This window comes from Odocoileus virginianus, chromosome 7 (assembly GCF_023699985.2).
Source record: "Odocoileus virginianus isolate 20LAN1187 ecotype Illinois chromosome 7, Ovbor_1.2, whole genome shotgun sequence".
NCBI lineage: Eukaryota > Metazoa > Chordata > Mammalia > Artiodactyla > Cervidae > Odocoileus > Odocoileus virginianus.
In genome coordinates, this window is record NC_069680.1 from 50,750,640 (window position 1) to 50,765,903 (window position 15,264).

Genomic DNA, 15,264 nt, shown 5'->3' on the forward strand with positions numbered 1-15,264 from the left:
TAGAAAAGAGGAATTATTGCTACTTGCCCCCTAGCATCCAATTAAAGACACACCATATGTATTTCTCTAAGAAAAAGCCTGATAAATCAGCTTGCAGAAAAGGATTATTTCAGAAATACTGCACTTGTACATTTCCAAATTCAGAATTCACTTTGTTCTTTTCCCTCTGACTGGTAGAATTTATTCTGCTTAGCCAATGTCACGGTGATGAAAAACTAACTTTGACAACTGATATATCAAACAATGGAAGCAAGTGGGAGAAAAATCTTGGGAGCATAGAATTCTTGCTTGTGAATGTCTACAATGAAGATACTTGAGTTACTGCTAAACCAGTAAAATTTGTGGTCCTAGAATGCTGATACAGGGTTGCTGAAATCCTTAATGGTTTGCCAGAAACTTAGACCAAGACTTTCTAGAGGGAAGACTTCACTGGCATGTATTAGATAAAAGGTGCCTGGTCTGGACCACCCACCTTTAAAAGGGTGTGCAAATGTATTGGAAACTGTCTTCTTCATGCAGTTATATTTTATAGTTGTTAACTCCTTTCATGGGGCATTTGCTACTCAGAAAATCCCCCTTGAGACCTCATTGGAGACCCTTCTTCCTTCTGAGATTGGGCAAATATACTACCTAGAAGTTCAGAGATTAATTTTAAATTTTTCCAAAGGCTTTCTCAGATCTGCTTCCAAAGAAGACTGTTCTTCATGAGTCCACCAATGAAAACTTTGACTTAATTGCTGGTAGAATCGCCCAAAATCAGATTAAAAGAAGTCCACTAGGGTAGAGATATTATTTTTGTTTTTTTCAAAAACTGTACCATGTCTAATGACATAACCAGCCAAAACCAAAGAGCCAGACCCCTCATTTACATCATGGTTTTACAATCTGCTGGCAGTACTAAAGACAAAGATGACAGTCATTCAAGCTGCTTTGTTCTTGAAGCACATATACCCCACGACCCAGCACCCTTAAAGCTTTGATAGTTCTTTTAAAAAGCAATGAAAATTACACACACAATAATGATAGTAGTCCTTAGAGAAAAAAAAACAAAAACAAAAAACTGGAGGCATTTTATAGCTAAACAATTTTATTGGCTTTTTGTGAAATAAAAAACAAAACAAACCACCATGGGTAAAGGCCATAATCAGCATCAACCAAATGAACCAGCCACTTGGTTACAGTAGCTGATAACACTAGTGGATATTATTGCTTATACCCCAGGTTCATTTACATGTCCATTACATTTTGGCAAGATTACAATCACATTGGAGCTTTGGTTGTATAAATTCAACTCTGACTATTCATCGAGAACTCGACTTCTATCATTCTATGATGGGATACATGCTGATTCTTCCTCTCATTCTGTCTCCTTTCTCCTTCCATTCATGACTTACAACCTATTGACCCAAAATTAAGGTAGATGTACTTACAATCATCCCATCCTTCTCTACTCTAATGCCCAGTCCTTTGTTATGAGAGAGTGATAACATTTCTGGGCCTCTCCCAATTTTGCTAACTGGTATGTATCCACTGCCAGCAATAAGTGCTTATCTGTATTCTGGATAGATTTTCAAATATATTTGGTTGTTAACATTGGAGTTTGGGCTCAACTGTCTCTTTTCCAACTTCTGAAAGCTAGGAAAAAAAAAATCAACAGCTTTTAGTATCAGTAAATTGACCTCTGAACAGAATACGCCCAAGCCTCCACCACACAACATCCCAAAACAGGTTATGGAACTGTGGCCTTAAAATGCTCTGTGTGAGTGCTGTAACATTTTAATTTACAGAGAAGCAGTGATTGATGGCCTCTCAAAAGCCCCCCTGCTCAATACTTTCTAACACTGAAAACTCAGAATGACAAAGGGTCATAACTAACTCACAATAGCACCATTTCCTAGACTCTTGGAGTAAAATTCCCGTCTGCGTTGGAGAATGCAGTGACCTTAGACGACCCAGCCTCCAGCTCTGTGCCTTCACAGGCCCTCCCACTGAATTTCAGCAGGGGTGGGTGGTCTGCCTTGGTCTACTTCTGCAGCAACGTGAATTTTCCCTGGGAAGAGTTAAAAACATGGGTCTTACAAAGTGAAGTTGGCCGCAGGTGAGAGACCTGAGGAAGCCTGTTTCTGGTGGGATGTGACAAGTCTGCAGATGAGGGGACAGAGTCCGGGGACCCTTACCCTTGCCCATCTCGATTCAAGTCAGTGGCAAAACTGCATGCAGAAACATGGCAAGATCAAGGAACACTGAGAGACGGACATCTTCATATAGCAATCCAAACACCAGCGTTCTTGTGGTATCTTTTGTATTCAGGTCCACCAGAGAGTTTGCCCTGGATAATGCTGGGATTTAATAAGCCCTTCTAATGATTATAAAGATTATCCTCTTAAATCTAGACATTTTAAACAACAGAAGATTTGATATCACTATATTTTACATGGCACATATAACCATATAATTACTAGCACTTACACAGTAAATATTGTAAATACAGATTCTTGGAGTTGACTTGGTAATTATACCGATGTTATTCGGCAGAACAAAGATGAAACACTCTCTAAACTGTACTTTGGGGAATTTCATTCCAACCCTTCACTTCATGACAAAAGGATATCCCTCTAATTAAGTAATAATGCTCGGTGGTTACGTGGGCAAAGAGAATCGCAGGGCGACTTCATGGTTAATGTGTGGCCTGTAAAATAAAGTAATACACAGTATTTTCATTTACAAGAGACCATATAAAAATATTTTCCAATTTGGAATTTGAAACATGAAAGCTGGATTTTTTTTTTTGTTTGTATAAAAAGAAATGAGATAACAGACTAAAGTTTATTAAGCCTTCTAACAAAAAATATACATATAAGTTTAAGGAATGCAGTGAGCGTCAACTTCCCTTTTTGTCCAGGCTCATGGATGGTGAGCTTGTGCTTTGATCCCAACAAAGATAAATGCACAAAAGTGGAGGAAGATCAGTGCCTGAAACCTGAACTACATGTTATCGCTAAAAATAACACTAATTTTACAGTAGTGCTTTTAAGAGTGGTGTGTCAGATTTCTGACTTTTTTTCCCTCTTCCGCCTCAGGCGACTGCTGGAGATGAATTCCAGAAGCACCACTTTCTTCTCGAGTGATGTTTATTTAGTGCAATGTCTTCCTTCTCTCTTTCCCTTTTCACGCGCTGGTAGTGGTCTTCTTCCTTCAGGTACCACACGGGAGGCCAGCGGTGCCTCTCAAAGTATTCCTGGTTGTCTGGGGAAGAAAAGATGCAGATGACGATACCTGCTAGGTTCTGTGCTTAGGCTTCTCTGAGACGATTATCATGTGCATCCTCTCAATTAACCAGTGGGCAGGGACGCTGAGTAGGGCCAGTGGCAGATTATGACACTAAAGGTTCATAAGAGGTGGAATCACTTGCCTAACATTACACAGCTGGACACAGAGAGCCTGAACCCAGGTCCTTTTGCCTTCCCGGACAAGGGTGAACCAACAATCTCTGCTTGTTCTGCAGCAGGGCACCCTGAACAACCCCTCTCCCACCGGTCTCCACACAAATCCCCCTAGCCATGAAGTTCTCCAGAGAGGATTTCCAACATACAATCCCTTGGGTCATGCACGTCACATGAATCTGTGACTGCCATATGACCACAAGGAATCCTCCTTGAGCTGAAGGGAAACCCTTCAGTCACAGGTGATGAGAACTGGACAGACGGGGACCACACAGCCTCACCTGCAGATTTTGATTTGATTTCCTTGCGGAACTTCGAACAAACACTGTTGTAGTTGGTGCAGATGTGGTGCAAACACCAGGCGGCCAACTGGTGGGCATTGTGAAACTGCAGGGAAGTGACCAAAAGGGGGTCAGACCTCTATTTTCTCAAGTGGGACTACAAAGAAATAAAGTCATGGTAGGGGTCAAAGAAATAAAAGGCCCAGATGACTAATTCAGAAACCTGTTGTTTTGACTAGTGTTTTGACTTTGGCCACGGTTTCCACACCAGCCACATGCAAGTGTTTGGCATCCTCCTCTCACCTCTGGGATGTGTGCCCTAAAAATAATCACTGAATCAGGAGTTTAAAGTCTGCCTTGCCTCTTTCCCCCTACCCTCACACCTGCCCTCTAATGAGAAGTGGTCACGGCCTCTGGAAGGCACCAGCCTGTAGCAGAAAGCAGTGATGTCATCTCTGTTTAAGGAAGCTTCAGCAACAGAATCCTCCATGTCACATGTCAGAGCTCAGCTGGCTGGGGCCAGTGATCTGAAAGAGGAGACTGCGGCATGTATGACTGTCCTATACCTGTCCTTTTGGTTACATGAGAAGAGCAGGCGATGTGGGCAGGGAGGGAGGGAGCCAGATACTCCATGCACTCTCTCCTTTCTGAGAAGATGCACAGGATAGAACCATGGCAGCTGAGGTAGCTGTGTCTGCAAAAGATCTGATACACAAAAATCCATAGTTAACTCCTCATCTTGTCCCCAAATTTGGAAGGTCTCTCACGTCCCTCACTCTTTCTGTCCAGGCCTCTTTCGGACATCTGGTCTATTGTCTGTTACTCTTGATGCTTCTTTGAGCAGCTGAACCCCTGAAACCCACAGCATGCTTCCTCTGAGGCCCCTGTCAACGCCCGGAACAGAGGCCAAAAGAAAAGCCAACGTCCCCAGAAACTAATTCAAGAAACTCTCTGCAGATCACAAGCCCAGCAGGACAGACAATTTCAGCCAGTGCGTCCAACTTCTCTTGATAGTAGATTTCTCCCTGAAAGTCACATTAGAGCAGTGCTGTGTTGGAGTTGGCTTGTACCTGCTCAAGAGCGTCACTGGGTGCAGCTCTTTGCTACTCTGAGCTCAGTGACTTTGAGTTGTTAAAAGTTGGGCAGGTGGGGTATTTACACCATGGAGACTGAAAAATGCAACAGATCAGGGTCTCTGCTATCCCCAAGCTGATAGTTAAATACTTGCCAGTGCATCCCTGGGTTAGAGTCTAACGAATGAGCTAAGATACTGGAGGCTCCATCCTAAATGCCTCCTCCAAGGCTTTTCAGAGCTTAGCAGGAATGATTATGTTTCCTTCCTGGGTTTATGTGTTGGTCAGGGGAGGGGACAGGGTGAGAACAGAAAGTAAAAAGATAGACACAACTGCTATATTACCTCCATCGGGCTGGCCTATATGAGATTCTGGGTCATTTGATGGTTCTCCAGGAGGGATACTTACTGGAGGGGCACAAGTCTTAATTTCTCCCCTAGGCCTGTTTCAGAACACCCCCAAATTCCAAACGTGGACAGTCAGTGCTCGTTTCACTGCAGTTGATGTCTGCTCTCAGTTTTAACTTGTAACCTCTATGAGGTTGTTTTTCACACTGGATTTTAGTAATTTGTGCTTGGGTCTGTTTCTCTCAGTGGCCTATGATGGCCCCAAGGGCAGAGAATCTACATGTCCTTTTATCTAAGGTGGTGCCTGGTAGAAGGGGAGGAAATAACAAATCCTTGTTGGATGTTGAGTCAGGAAGAGCAGGTTGCTGTGAAGTCCTGATCCACATTTTCCCCTCTTAAACATCTCTCAGGGCGACAGTCAGAGGGGCCTGAGGAACATGTGATATAGGCCTGCCTTCTTCTCTTCCTCGGTTGACAAATTCCGATTTGAAGTGCCTGATGTAAGATTTAGTAAACCACTGCCCTAACCAAGACAGGGAACAAAGAAAACTAAATCCAATAGGTCACAGAAAAGTCTGAAGAATTTATTCTTAGTTCCTTCAGAGTGTAAACTCACGGCCTGTAAGTCTAGGTCAGGGATAGATAACTCTGCCTATGGGCCTTGTATTATGAGAGGATTTCCCCTCTTTGATGCTCTGAAACATTCTCTCCTAGTTGTTTCTCAAAATAATCAGTAAGGTTGACAGAGAGTGAATTACCATCCCCATTTCCAACAGATGAGGAAATGGAGGCAGCATTTAGCTTTGTGTCTTAAATAAATTACATAGAGATAAAGCCAAGACTGATCTCTGACCCTCTCTAGAGGAAGAGGACAATGTGTGTTGGGATATGGAATCACAACATCAACAGTAACAAGTGCTGATATATAAAAAAAAAAGGAAAACCAGGAGAGCTGCAGTGAGATGGGAGGCAACCCTGTACTTCATGGAATTCTAGAAACTGTCTGATCTCAGCCAACGCATGTCTGAGAATTCAAAAAAGAGACAAGCGCCTTCCCCTCCCATGCCCTGAGCTGTTCTCCCACATATGAAGCTGCTGCCTCTGGAAGGCGGGGCACAAAGGGGTTGGTGTGGGGGCAGGGTCCTTGTTGTTTTTTCAAGTGAAGCCCAGCAGGGTGAACAGTGCATGAAACTTAAAACTCTCAGATCTTTTCTGTTGCACACAGCAGGGGGCTTCTGTGACTCAGTGGTGACATCTTTATTTGTTCAGATGCAACAGTGGAATGTTTTATCAGCATTAAATGAACTGGTTGAATACACTGAAAAGGTGAAAGGCAAATTGCTACAAACCTGGGCCAATTCCAAGTAAGAGAGAACTTCCCCATCAATGCCCACACCACTCATGGCGGCTTTGGTCAGCTCCTGAACGGCGTGCTGTTCTGGGGAGAAGAGGGAGCAGGAGATGTTAGTGCCTGGAGGCTGCCGTCTGGGGTCATCTAAGAGGGGAGGAGGTAGGGGGACAGAGTTCCATGTGAACTGAATCAAGGGCCCTCTCTGATGTGTGGCCTTTCAGTATGGCGAGTCGTGGCTCGAGTCAGCTCACGGAAGACTCTGGGGACACTCGTTAGCCTTTCTGAAACAGCCCGAGTCCTGCAGACCACCTCTGTCCAGTTTGTAACTACTGGCCACCAGAGACTATTTAAACTTTCAGTTAAAGTTAAACAAAATAAAAAATTCAGGTTCTCAGCTCCACAGCAGCCACATTTAAGTGCTCAGTGGTCACGTGTACTGGCCAGTGCGGACACAGAAAGTCTCTGATTGCAGAAAGTTCTGTTTGAGGGTGATGCTCTGGGCAGGCTAGGACCTGCCTAGAATCCTCTAGACTCTTGTATCTTCCTGCTTGATGGTTTCCTCACTCATATCACTCCAATTCTCAATATTCTCTGACTGTGGAGAGGTTACCAGTAATGAGTCCAGATGGGGAATTAAAACTGCTAATGCGTATGTGTCTCAGCAGCAGCAGACAAGGGACATATTGTTCAACCTCTTAGATTCTAAAGACTGGGGCGATCTTCAGCCACAAGTCACATAGATCTAGATGGGACTGTCGTTTCTGCTTGGAAGCTGTGTTCTAGGATTCTATGCTGAATTCAGACTCTGGTTCTGCCACTGAGCTGCCTTTTGCCTCTGCCTGCCTCTGGCCTTGACATGGGTGGGTACAGTCTTGGCCTGGCATTTCCAGCTCCTTGATGCTTTTTTTTTTCATCTCTAGCATCACATCTAATTTTTTAGTATATTGTCCAAACCATGCTTACTTTCTGCTCTGGTTTTATGTGCTTATTTGTTAGTCTATATGTTTCTTACCTAGTCAACATGGTCTCAAGTTTGGGATGGTTTCTTTGGCACAACCTTCCTCAGCTGGATTGACAGACAAATAACTACTTGTAACTAAATCTTCCAGAGGAGTCACTGGGTTTTAAATTTTAGGTAACTCCAAAGTGTTAAATGACAGTTTGGCTCGCAGGGCATTTTCACCCAGAAACTGATTTTTTAAACACTCTGTTCCAGACACTATACTTACACTAAACAGCAAATACTATAGAAATGATTAAAGGAATCATCTTAGAAAGATGTATATTAAATAATCATAACCGTGAGTAAACTCCGGGAGTTGGTGATGGACAGGGAGGCCTGGCATGCTGCGATTCATGGAGTCGCAAAGAGTCGGACACGACTGAGTGACTGAACTGAACTGAAGAAAAATAAACATACATAGAAGTCTGTAGTTAACACAGGAAGGTTTCTTTGGGTCAGTTTCTTTCCTGGAGAAATCAGTCCCATGTTTTCATCACCACCCTTAATATTTAAGCAAAAATGGCCCCCCTTCAAGACTGATCACAAATCCTGTTCAACAGATTTGGCTCCAAATTACTTTTGATTATGTAAAACAGTTCAGTTTATCCTCAAAGGGCAAATACTTATAAAAACCCAATAGTCAAATGGCTTGAGATTCTTACTTATAAAAAAAAAGAATTGCCTACTGTAGCCTCCTAGAGTTAGCACTGAAAAAGCAGCAATACTCATTTGAATCTATGACTTCAGGTTTATTGGTTAAAAAAAGATTAAAGAATGAATAGCAGGACCTCCCCTAGCTGTTCAGTGGTTAGTACTCCATGCTTCCAATGCAGGGGTCGCATGTTAGATCCCTGGTCAGGGAGCTAAGATCCCACTTGCCGTGCAGTGTGGGCCCCCCCCCCAAAAAAAAAAAAGAATAGCAATACTATTTCTTGTTATCCAGCTGGGGAAGAAAGAAGGTGAGGAGAAAACTTTGATCTCCAGTTGGCTGAACATGGTAGAAACTTGGAGTGCAGAGAAATAAATCTTTTTTTTTTCTAAAGATACTGTCAGGAAGTCAAGGGCAGATGTGGCTGGTTGGTTTGTTCATACCTTCATTTTCATTTAATGCTTCAACAGACTTTTACTGAGAACCTCCTTTGCTCAGGCACTTCTCTGTGTACAGAGGATATGCCAGTGAACAAAACGGCACTATCCTGCTTTCATGGTTAACAAGAGTCAACTAAATGTAGCACCCTTACTGCTAATCAACAACTTTGGTAAATGAAACAGAAGGTTTAAATTCAAGAAAAGGGTATTTGAAAGCATATATCTTATTTAGATCTGCTTTGGCTTACCAACTGAACAAATCTAGAAATGATACATAAGGTTCTGTGAAGTTAAATCAAGTCTCCCTTTTTTCTCTTTTTCCCAAAATGATCTTGACAATGTCAGAACATTTTCTAAAATAGCTTTAAGAAAACCACTTACATAATGCTTACTAGGTGCCAGACACTGTTCTAAGGACTCTCTCTCTTTATATATATATATAATCTCTTAACTCATTTAATCTTCATAACAACTCCGTGGTAGAATATCATTATCCTCATTTTAAAGAGAGAGAGAAAGCTGAGACACAGAGTAATTAAATCAAGTATGAAGTCATCCAGCCAGTAAATAGTGGAGCCAAGATCTGAACCCAAGTGATCTGGATCTGTAGCTTATGTTCTTAACTACTGCCTTCTATATGTATCAGCAGGACCTATACAAAGTAGGTGCTTAAAAAAACAGTTGCTGAATTGAACTGGGGCTGTTTGATACATTTGATCGGTTCATATCACCCTGTACAAGACAGTCCTATGTTGGGTAATAAATATTTAATTTTTATTCCCTGGAAGTATTATTTTTGCTTAAATGTCATTTTGAAAAATATGACAGTCAGATACCGCATGGCCCTGAATCATCAGCCTTACCTGCAAGTGCGACCAAGTGTGGCAGGCAAAATCTGTTTGCCAAGGCAATCAGTTCCAGTGGGTCCAGGTCCAAGTTAGGTGACAACTGCTTAGTATAGAGATAATCCAGTACTGCCTGCATTGACATCTTGTTTATGTTTGGGAGATATACCTGAAATGTTATTTGAAAAGGTAAGTTCTGCTGAAGAAAGCAGTGGGCACATTTTCAGGCTATACTGCTTGTAAATATCCCCGCCGTGTGATTCATTATTAGCAAGTCTGGGACACCTGCTCTGAGGCTGTGTGGAGAAGTCACTCACTATTTACAGCTGTAAACATAACAGTTTGATTTGTGGATGACAAAAGAGTGGGGCTGCCTGACAAAGCCTGATTTGGAATTTTTAAATAGCTATTTGGGCTTATAAATCAGACAAATGGGCTGTAAATGTATGATGACATTACAGGTCCTCCTTGCCAAGTACCTTATAATACTCTATTGTGGGGAAAGAAATCTCCTAGCAACATGACAGGTGCTGGGGGGAGCTGCAGACCGCACTGCTGCTGACGCACAATAGAGCCCAGCTCCCTAAGATGTCAAAATAAGACGATGAGCAACTATCTTAGTTGCCACAGTGACTGGCTTGACTCCCAACGTTCTATCAATAAATGCCAGCATGAAATCAACTATACATCAATAAAAAAATAGAAAAAGTATATGTTAGCATGATATACACACTTTATTCTTCCTGTGGCACAACCACACAGATTTGGAGCTACTGGAAGATTATCAGGTATCAATAGATGCAAAGAATCTAGAGAAAGCTGGACTTGGTACATCTTGGGGAATGGCTGGCTAAGAGATTGTTCCCTGGAGGATCCTGCTAGTCTTCCTCCTGAACACCTGTAGTAGTTGTGCATATTCATCCAAACTAGAGTCTGCTGAGGAGCCTGGGACTGCCTGGGATGTGGAGTTCTGAATGGCTGGGCCTGGATCCACAAGGATATACACGTTATAGCAGCTGTTCTTCATCTGAGGTTTCTAACTCCACGAGACATGCCCTGGCATCATAGAGAATGGTGCCACGAGTACTTGCTATTGGAATGATGTTAAGAATTAACCTAATAGAAGGCCTCCTATGCACAAGGTACTGTGCTAATAAGCTCTCCACATGCATTATATTTTGATCCTTATATCCTCCCTAGGAAGGAGAGACTACTGTTTTTGCCATTTTACAGATAAGTGAATGGAGGTCCAGGGAGGTTAAGTCTGGTGTCCAGGGTTGCAGAGCTAGGAAGCTGGGACTGATATTTGAACCAGGAAATGAGGTTCTAAAGTCTGTGTTCAGAACTGCTGTGCAGGACTGGACACCCTTCATGGTAAGGAAGAAAGCTACAATACAGCACTGTATCTCACTAAGTTTTCAAGAATTAGATTTCTGAGTTCAAAAGTATAAAAAGTTATAGACTTCTTAATTCTGGTACAAAAATTACATTTGTGGTTACATTTATGTATGGCATGATTATATCTGTATGTTATATATGATTACATCTATATTATATATTTTAATCTCTCTATATGTGTGTATATATATGTGTGTGTATGTATATGTCTGTGTGTGTACATATATTTGTTTATAAATTGTCTCCACAATCTTCAAGGGGCTTGTGGCCACTTCAGTCTTCTAGTGGTGTGGTTGCAATTGTTTAAGATATAGCAACCATTTATATAATTTTCCTGCATAGCCACCAACCATCTCAGAGAGGGAATATTCTTTTGGACAGAGCTTTCCCTAGGTGTATCAAAGAGACAGCCCAGAAAAATTCCTAGAAATATTATGAAAATTACTCTTCCTCTCTCAGACACAGTGAGAATAATTGTGATTCTATTAATAAGCTACGTGGATTACTACCCATCAATGACTTGACAAGTGTGATAGTTTCAAATTTTTAGCATAACTTTTACAATAATAAATAAAACCTGGCAAGTAGAAACTATTTCTGATATCATTTTAAAATACAGAAGCCATTATATTGTAATTAACTGCTATTCCAGTAAATCTAACACAGTTGTATTTGTGTGGATAAACATTTATGTACACAAGCACTTATCTTATATAGACATGAACTTTCAGCATATGGAAAACACGGCAAATTACATATGGCGAAATTTGATTTCTCTAGAATGCTGTTTGGATTAGCACAATTTTTAAATAATTGAAAATTAATTAAGTTGTGAAACTTTAAAATTGGGGCCATTGTGATAGTAAAAAATATACATTTTTTGAAGTTCTAAGTGCTCTAAAGTGTTAGTGATTATAAATAAAGTCCCAGGGCTTCCTGTGAATAACTACCTGCTCCTTCAGGGATGAGGATGTTTCTGAAAACCTAACTTGAAGGACAGGGTAAGGGGCTGGGGAAGGCCCAGAGATGTGTTGCTAAAATGCTGTGTGACCTTTAACAAATTATTCACCATTTCTGAACCTTAGTTTCCTCATCTGTGACATGGGAGAAATTTGGAATAGATGACATCTAAAGCTTTTCCTTCACTAAGATTATGGACTCTGAAGATACTCAGATGACTGAAGCAATTTTTTCTGACTGTGTTCTAAGTAATGGCAAAATGGACATCCTAAATAAAAAGAAATTATTTTTGGCATCAGGAAATGATAGATTCCAGGAAGCAGCCGTGCCCCAACACTCCCAATGTCTTCAGAGCATTCTGACATTTGTAAGCATCTATGACCTACTGTTTCCTTCGTGTTTAATATAACACTAACACTTTTATTTTTAAAAGCAATGGCTCTTTTTGGCAAATAATGTTAGGGATCCTCGGAAGTAACCAACAAATGAAAATAAACATTTTTAGAACACGCACTTTTTTTCCCCTCACTGTTGGTTTTTTCCCCTGTGATTTCAACATTACTAATAAACTGAGTAGCAACAGAGAGACCATTTTTATAGAACTTTAAAAAATAATATAAATAAAACAAATGGAATTAAAAACATTGTGCCCTACCTGCTGAATGTAGCTTTTAAAAAAATAAGAATACAATGCTACCCTTAACAATGACCCATATTCCAGTTTAGTTGGTTTAAAAATTTAATTGCAAAGATCAGCTCAGACTATTGGGCTTATAATTAGAGTCGGTCTCATAGAGAACGAGAAAGTATTCTAGATCCAGAGCATTCTTACTACAACATGGGCATGCATTTTTAATGAACCACTTGCTGAGTACCTCTGGGGAGAGAATTATGCTTACTGCTACATTAAAAGTAATGAGAAAAACAGAAGTAAAATACAGTGTCTTAAATATTAAATGACAAAAAAAGTTAAAAGAACATCAGTGGGCATATTTTATTCCTTTCTGGATATGCATGTGAATTTTATTAATGCAAAAAAAAAAAAAGTTGGATTTTGTGGGGGACATCAGATTTTCACAAAACAATAAAGAGTAAAAAGGTGGCCTAGAAAGCACAGGCCCATGCATATACAGGCCTAAATTAACCATAGAACATTTATTGAGACTTCACCCAAGTACTTCTACTTACCCCCATAACCACCTCTACCACACACTGCTAGTTTAGGAAGGGATCTTGTGGCTTGCTACCTGAGGACTGTCCGGGGACAAAGACCCTGAACTCCTCATGGAAACAATTTAACAAGACTCCTCCAGGAATATAGTCATCGACATTGCTTGAGCCTTTGTATGTTTCAGGCACCAAATTTGATGCTTTACACACATACTTTCATGCCTGACCTGCCCTTTGGAGACGGTTCTCTTGTGATCCCCATTTTAGAGATGAGGACACAGGTCTAAAGAGAGTTGGTCTCTTGCCCAAGGTCACACTGAGACTAGAGGTCATAGCCGTATATAAGAGAACACTTCCGTGTACCCTGGAAGTCATGAGAAGGGGTAGGAAAGAGTGGACATATCTGCAGCTCACACCATTCTTCATATATTAGGTGTCTTGGTATAGACTTTTGGTAGCTTGGTTCCATGGCTTTTGTGTTTTGAGCTGGGTTGAAACTACACATCTGTATCAGGCTCAGCTGCAGTTCTAAGTGGTGAGTGACCTCGTCCTTGAGGTGAGGAGGGGGGTGGGCAGAGCGATGCTAAACAGACGCCACCCCAGAGAGAGGCTATGACGCGACCAGACCCGTGTGCATTCACATTGGCCGCCAAGTTTCTGTTTTAGTCACCTCTCCTGCACATTTTAATCTGGAGACAATTACAATCCATTCTGAGAAGGGATAAAGGGGATTAGCATCAGTGAGGTCAGCTTTGACAGTGTCTCTTTGTGCCTGGGCCCTGGACCTCGATCAACTGCTCTCTGCCAGGTGATAAGCAGGTACCCTAGGGCACATGCTTCAGCAAGTTGGAAAAAGATGGGAAGCGAGTCTTGGGGCTCTTTTATCTCGAGAGATTACTGAAGTTGGTGCTGTGCCAGTTGGATGAGGTTTTATTAATTGGTGGTGTCCCCCAATTTTCTTGAAAAAGAGGGAAAGAATATCATCAATGCTGCCAGCATCCATATAAGGCTGACGTCATTTTGCATTTAGTTCTTACAAGGTGCTTCACGGGTACTGACTCTCACACCTCGCAACCACATTATGGGTTATGGTTACATTTTCCAGATAGGGATGCTGGAGCTCAGAAAGGTGATCACTGGCCCAAGGCCAAACAGCTTGTACGCAGAGGAGTTGGGGATCTGAGCCCCACAGTCCCTTCACTGGGTAGCCTCTACCAGTTGCTGTGGTCTTAGTTAATGATACTCCCAGACACCTTTGATGGCAGAGGAAAGACTTCATTTAGCTGCAGATGAGGACCTCCTGGTTTACAAAGGCTGGCAGACATCAGAAGAGGTCATCAGGATAATTCTAACATCTTTTCCCCCGACAGTAGACAGTCTTAGGCTGGAGGTTGGTTTAGGAGCAGCTGCAGTCTGTTCTGAAAGCAGGAGGGTGGCCTACTGACACCCAGCCATCCTGGCCTGTGATTACAGGATTCTGTTTCCCTACTTGGGGATGCAAATGCAGGCTTCTGGGTCACAAAGGGAGTGCTCAGATTTCTGGGGTGAGGGCTCCCCTTCGAAGTTAGTTACTGTTTTCTGTGTTTCTGTTAAAAGTTTGGAGAGATGTTGAGATAAGCAAAAATAAGCCCAGTAGGGACAATAAGCTTGATGGGGTGTCCCCATATTTATTTTTAAAAGATGGACAAGAAATATTTGCAAAACTCAACAAAAAATGTCTACCTCTAGACACAAGTTAGAAAAGCTTGAAGGGAATTTTTCTTTCTTTTTCAACAGCTTGTGAAGAGATACACAGGTCTTGGAGATACAAGGTCTCCAAGATACTGCTTGCTCTGCTCTAATAACATCGCTTTTTGGAGATAGGGCCGGCATTTGGCAAGTGACCCAGTGGCTTCTACTAGATGTAACAAGTACTCTGAGAGACCCTTTGCTCCATCTCAGTTTCCCTAGAGGTGACAAACCCCAGAGTTGAGACAGGTTAGGGGAGAGAACTCAGGGACTGTTACAGATCAAGGGGCCCTTGAGCATGACCTAGTACATCTCTCACCTTTAGGATAAGGAGATTGAGGCACAGGAAGGTGGCTTTTTAAGATCCCTCATCTGTTGTTGGCAGAGTCAAGCCCAGGTTTAAGTGACTGAAGACACTTTCCACCGTCTCCAACTTCTAGAAGACAGTGTGCTCCTCTTTGAGGGGATTTTGATAGTACCTTGCCTGGCGACATTTGTTAAAAAATATAGCTGTACATGTTTTCAGGGATGAGGAGCACTGTGAGGATGAAAGGATACAGGGGGACTTAGGGGCTC

The 15,264-nt window shown here is 41.9% G+C and overlaps 1 protein-coding gene across 7 annotated transcripts in view; it reads right to left on the reverse strand.

Annotated features, from left to right (window-relative positions):
* Nucleotides 1–1,069: 1,069 nt before the first annotated feature.
* Nucleotides 1,070–15,264, reverse strand: part of RHOBTB1 (Rho related BTB domain containing 1) — a 138,179-nt gene continuing 123,984 nt past the window's right edge. For all 7 annotated transcript variants that reach the window (XM_070470700.1, XM_070470697.1, XM_070470696.1 and 4 more), the window contains 4 exons: nucleotides 9,451–9,601; nucleotides 6,494–6,582; nucleotides 3,725–3,830; nucleotides 1,070–3,246 (listed from right to left, as the gene is read on the reverse strand). In XM_070470700.1, the coding sequence (XP_070326801.1) occupies nucleotides 3,077–3,246; nucleotides 3,725–3,830; nucleotides 6,494–6,582; nucleotides 9,451–9,601 (516 nt within the window). In that variant the 3' untranslated portion in view covers nucleotides 1,070–3,076. The remainder of the gene's footprint in view (nucleotides 3,247–3,724; nucleotides 3,831–6,493; nucleotides 6,583–9,450; nucleotides 9,602–15,264) is intronic.